Below are 6022 nucleotides of genomic sequence, written 5' to 3' on the forward strand. Positions count from 1 at the left end.
CGATATGATTTCCTGTCACAAATAGAAAAGAATTATTGGTGGAGAAGTTAGGAAGGGTAGGGTATCACATGTAAAAAGTGCAGATGGAGGTTAAAATATGGTTTTCCTGGTTTCTATGAACATTCTTTCTTCTTCTCCTTCCTTCTGTGGGCAGTGAGTTTTCAAGTGTCCTCTTGGATCTGGTTTGCGTCGTTCCAAGTTCCAACCAAAACCATTAAAAAACACACACCACACCATTGTTTTTCTTTGCGAGGAATTAAAAGAGGCGCCTCCTGCTGTAGAAGTAGAAGCTCCCATATGCTTATTCGCTTGGATTACGAATGGAGGAATGACACGTGTCGGTGTCAGAGGTTAGGGAATCCCGACCAGTAGCATCTGATGACGCAGGTGGGTCCCAGTGGGGCGGCGGGGCGCACTGCACCCACCGACCTTTCTGCCGCTGCCATGGCCATCGCCATCGCCATCGCAGCTCAGCACCTCGTTTTTTAATTCTCTAACTTCCATTTTCTCTCTCCGCCGGCGTATCCTCGTAACACTAAAACAAAATTAATACCATCTCAGTTGCACTGGATTATTTTAGAGTTGTTAATGCAGAAAAACGGTGGCGGTCGGAAGCTCTGCTAAATTAGAGGATTATTTTAGTTCAGGGCTACTCTATTCTATGCACTGTACTGTACATACAGCATTGTGCTTTTGGTTTGGTTTGCCCCACACGCTCTCTCACGGTTAACTGTTGGAATAGTGGGTTTGAAATAGTTTTAGCGGAATATTGTTAATTCTGGAGTTGCGTGTCCGAGGTGCGTCCCGTTCCGTGGAGCTCTAATTCTCCTCGATCTTTGTTTGTTTTTCCTATAAATGCTCCTTCGTATTTCACACCACATGCTGTGCGTTCATCTGCTTTCTTCCTACTTGTGTCATATTATGTCCTTCTCTTGCCGCTAAAACCTTTGTTTTCCTCTGGTTTAAACCCACCTTCCCTACCCCAGCTTTCTGGTTTTGCTTTATTTGTTGCAGCGTGGTTTGCCTTTGTTTGTATGCAGCTTCAAATGAGATATTACCGTGTTATGTTGAGAAGTAAACAGTGCGAGATTAAGAGGCCTTTGGAGTTCCAGAGATTGTTTGCCATACGTTTGAGAGAAGTTTTATAGCGTGAGGAAATCTTTTGAAGCAGATCTGAGAAGTGGGTCTGTGTTGGTTGTTGGGATAAGGAGTAATTTTGTAAGAAAATGGTGTTGAGCTCCGTGGAAGTTTGCATGGATTCAGCCGATTGGACACAGGTAAAATCTGCTCTCCATCTCTTTCTATTGCAGTTGCAACCACTAGATCAAAACAATGCTTGCCTTTAATTGAAAGCACAAGAGCACAAGGTAACTCCTGTAAGCCAATTGTCAGAGAAAATTGGATCATCTGTAGTTAAATCAGGATGTTTCCTTGCATAAAGCTGCCATCCAATAGAGATTTATAATCATCTGACAGATGTTAATATGGATTTACTCTTCATCTCTTGACCATACCTAGTTGCTTTGAAGCAGCTCTCCAGAAGTATATGTGATTGTTTTCTTTGGCAACACTCCAAAATTACATGTGGGTTGTCTTGCTTGTCTTTTTGACAAGCAGGATGCCTTAGAGGTGGTGTCGTCACCTGATAAATGCTAGTATAGTTTTGCTTCCTTTTTTTGGACTTGGTAGGGATCGGTTCCTTTAGGAGGCGTTGCTTTGATATCTGTCTTGAAAACTACATGGCCGGGCTCTTGTCTTTTTGATTCGCATTGCGGAAACACAGTGGATTATTTCCTTCTCTTCTTTGCAAGACGATCCTCAAGGGATTGAGTACTACCACCTTGAAACTATATATCTTCTAGAAGACCTGAAGATTTCTTTTCCTCACTGAAGATGAAATCACATCTTAGGTTTACAGCGATGATCATGTTCTATAAATTCTCTCATCCCGTGACTATGCTTTTCTTCCCTTATTGCAGTTGGCGCTGTAAGGGTTTGGAGTTGGACCCTTCAGGAAATTCCTTTGATAGTCTCTCCAAAAGCACTTGAAGATCATATCGGTCTTTTATCTTCTAGGTAGCATTATGTTCAACTTTCTTTACTTGTTACGGAGCTGAACCATTCAGGGATCGAGCTCTTGGATAAGCTTTTGAAATGTCTGACCATCTTAACCAACTGGGCTGTTTTTTCTCCAATAAGGATTCCATTCTATGATCTGATTATTCATGCTGGTCATGGTAATCCCAAGGCTTAGGGAATAGCTGTTTTGTTTTTGATTTAGAATTGTACTGTACAGTGATCCAAAACACTTTGCTATGTATTCTTCTAAGCTTTACCTTTTATGGCTGTGCCCTAGAGGAGATAGCACCATGAATCGGTTCCCCAAAGCTACAGAAAGATCTCTTGCGCTTGATTCAGATTTGTTCAATACAATAAATATTAGCTTTCCTTTGTGTTAGGGTTCATCCATAGGGGATTAACCCTTAGAATAGGCGTTTAACTTTTACCTTCATCGCGCTAACGCATGCTATATTTGGATATCTTTAGAACGATACGATGGATGCTTATGTTTCCGCAGTAGCAGAAGTGACTTTTTAAGAATCAATCCCTTGAGGAACAGCATTTTGAGCTATCTTTCGAAAAACTGCATGAGTCTCGTAATAGGCTAATATAGGAACACTTGATGCTTGTTTTGTTATTTACATAGATGATCCGAAGTTGCAGCCTGTAAGGAGGTATTTACTTTGAATTTGCTTTCCGAAATTTATACGGTTAACTTTAGAATAATGCAATAGACTGTTCCCTGCTTATTTTCCAGAGTTAATTCTTCAGGTATTGAGTTTAAGGTCATGATGGTGAGTGAGCCCTTAAATGCCACGGGCCTCCTAAATTTTTCTTACTTTACAAAAAGACACGAATGAGAACCTTATATCAAAATCAGTGAATGGAGTTTGTTATGTGGAATGCAAATTGTCTCTTATATTTGATATGGTGTATTTGGAAAGAAGAAAAAGAAAAAGAAGTGGTCTAGGCGTTTGCTGTTATGAAACCCCCTCAAGCAGGATAGAAAAGGGATATTCTGTTTTGTCATCGAATCAATACACGAACAAACTATGCTTGTTCTTGTTGCCATTTCAGATCTACGGACCTATAGATTTCTGAGACAGCTGGCTCTTAAATGAGTTTAATCATAATGTTATTTTTGCAACTAGCAAACAGTTTTTACAGGCATAGTCCATGACTGTTAATGCATCTAGAGTTATCCCCTTGAATATGCGCTTCTAATCTAATCTGACATGTCTCAATTCAATTTTGTACTTTCGATTTCAGTCTATTAGACTGAAAAGAAAAGCCTCTAGAAAAACTGTGTATAATTTGTTTACATCTTAGCTCTCCCTTATATTGTTCATTCAATGTTCGTCTTACATATAGAGATTCGTTTTTTCACTTGGATTTGTACATATGGACTTGAATACGAGACATTAATGGTTCAGGTTATTTTGCTCTTACCTTGGGTTTATATACAATTTCCCATAAAATTAGTTCATATATATGTTAGCATATGGGTTTGAAGGAGTGGAATTCTAATATATAGGTGTCCGAATTTCTGCAGAGCTTCATCCAGAATGGTGCGTTAAAGCTACCAGAGGACATCATGTCATGCTCGAGGCCGCCACCAATGCTGGAGCGAAGGATGAAGCCTCAACCTGAACAGGCCTTGAAATGCCCCAGATGTGAATCAACAAACACAAAGTTCTGCTACTACAATAACTACAATCTTTCACAGCCTCGCCATTTCTGCAAGGCCTGCAGAAGGTACTGGACCCAGGGAGGTTCCCTTCGCAATGTTCCTGTTGGTGGAGGTTGCAGGAAGAATAAGAGGGTAAAGAGATCGATAGACCATCCCACACCTTCTCAGAATGAAGCATCAACCTCAGCAGCCCCTACCACCACAGAACCACCAGTACCCAACTGTTCTGCCTTTGATCCATCTCTTCCCCTACCTCCATCTTCAATGTATTATGGAGGAAATGGCATGAACATGACTAGTCTCCCCTTCACCAGAATCCAGCAAGATTGCCCTGCATTGGCCAACTGCAATACTTCCAACTTTCTGGGAATTTCATGTGGTACTCCAACCACTTTAGAGCCGCAGAGTTCATCTATGAATTCACTTTCGGCTCTGAACTCACTCAATTCATTCAAGTCCAGCTATCCTGGTCTGGAGTTTTCTAGCTTAACCAGAGATAGAAATGCATTCTTTGAGACCCAACAACTATTGACAAGAGCAATGACACCTTTTTATGCCATGCCACTGCTTTCTGGTCTGGATGATCATGCTCTGCCATGGCGATTACAGCAGGAGCAGGAGCAGGAGCAGCAGAAGATGCATGTTTCCTTTGAAGATGGCCAGGTAGAGAATGCCCCAGGAAGTGAAGATCATAATGCTTTTCTATCATTTGACGATCAAACAGCTGAGACCTCAAAGACCGATCAGAAATCTGAAGGGGTGACAAGCTTATCCTCAGAATCAGTCAAAGTAGAAGGGGATCAGAATGGATTGGGTTCAGATTGGCAGGTGCCTGTGTCAGAGTCACTTTTTGTTGAATCAGCTGCAGATTCAGCCACTTACTGGAATGGAGGAGCATGGCCTGATCTCACAAGTTATGGATCCTCAGTAAGCTCATTAATATAGAAAAGGAAGGACTATGGTTTGATGTCTAATATTTGTTTTTTGCCTGAGTGACAGAAGAAAGGCCACTCAGTTATAAGTTTTTTCGAGTCTGTAGATTGCCCTATGTAGTTTTACTGTACACACAGTTGTTTTTCAAACAGGTGTTAGTTGTAGGAGTTTTAAAATTTTCTTCTTTTTGGAGGCGTCTGTGGATGGCTCTTACAGCAGAGTTTAGCAGCCCATGTCATCTTTGAAGATGTAGTGACATTCCTGCTATATTTCTGCTGCCGGAGCATCAATTTGTTTGTCTCAGGAAAATGAGTGCATGAAGACCTGAATATACAAAGAAAAATCTTCAAAAGGGCAGGGAATATTTGAAGCTTTTTTTTTGGTTGGCTTCGGGTATTCAGATCAAGGCCTTCTGCCTCCTACCTTATTCATTTTTGGCAATTGACCAGAAACATAATTCAGACTATGACATCTTATTCTTGGAAGGATTGCTGCATGCTTACTTAGGAAGGATTTCTGCATGCTACTTACTATAGCTTTAAAGGTTGTGCTACATAAGGCAAGTTTGACGTGCCTTGGGTTTCCTTCATATCTCTGGGATTGTCTCTTCACCATGGCAGTTTCCAGTCTGTAAATAGACAGCATAATGATGGTGCTGACATTTATATGGGATGCCTGTTAGTTTAAGGGCTTGCATTGGACACTGTTGGTATGTCTGATACATTACAGAGATAGCCCATGTTTTGAGGGGCAGAGAAGCTTCCACAGCCATGTTTGATTTCATCTGACAACATATCCAAGACTGTAGAAGCATCATACATTTACAAATAATCTCCATTACTATGGAGTAAACAGCAGAAACATTTCTGCTCTTGTGTGTGCAAGTAACAAAGTTTTAGAATAGGTTTTGCTATATAGTGAACTATATACGTGACTTGTTACATGTTTGTCTATCTATCTCTCTCTATATTTTGAGTGTAATTGAAAATATGAAAAATAAAGCAGGTGTTTGTCGACATCATCCTTGTTTTGTTCAGGGAATGTTTCTGGTTTCTTTAGTTCATATGGCCATCTCATTCTCATTTTTTTGCTTATTAGTTGTTAGCAGACGGTAAATACAATAAAAAACTGGATAAATGGATAAATTATACATAGGTTTCAAGATCTTGATGGGTTTTCCTTATATTGGCATGGTGGTTGTAGAATTTTTTATTGAAACCCATGATTTTAGGTAATCATTCTTACATGTGGTTTTTGGATATAAAAATTGCATTGTCTTTTAGATAGGATAATATTGCAGTGAGCACATGGTGTTGGGTACAGTGAGCACATGGGTTC

At 40.3% G+C, this 6022-nt stretch overlaps 1 protein-coding gene across 1 annotated transcript; it reads left to right on the forward strand.

The window, feature by feature from the left end:
- The first annotated feature begins 619 nt into the window (after positions 1-619).
- On the forward strand, positions 620-5702 carry LOC131031997 (dof zinc finger protein DOF5.1). The gene is made up of 2 exons (XM_057962877.2): positions 620-1277; positions 3614-5702. The coding sequence occupies exons 1-2, from the start codon at positions 1227-1229 to the stop codon at positions 4694-4696; spliced, it is 1134 nt and encodes a 377-aa protein (XP_057818860.1). The 5' UTR covers positions 620-1226; the 3' UTR covers positions 4697-5702.
- Positions 5703-6022: the final 320 nt, after the last annotated feature.

This window comes from Cryptomeria japonica, chromosome 4, assembly GCF_030272615.1.
Source record: "Cryptomeria japonica chromosome 4, Sugi_1.0, whole genome shotgun sequence".
Taxonomy (NCBI): Eukaryota; Viridiplantae; Streptophyta; class Pinopsida; order Cupressales; family Cupressaceae; genus Cryptomeria; species Cryptomeria japonica.

What these genes read in the sequence shown, in the direction of transcription:
- LOC131031997 (XM_057962877.2), top strand. Translation starts at nt 1,227, where the DNA reads ATGGTGTTGAGCTCCGTGGAAGTTTGCATGGATTCAGCCGATTGGACA. An exon ending in ATTCAGCCGATTGGACACAG is followed by an intron (nt 1,278 to 3,613) that starts GTAAAATCTGCT and finishes GAATTTCTGCAG; the next exon opens with AGCTTCATCCAGAATGGTGC.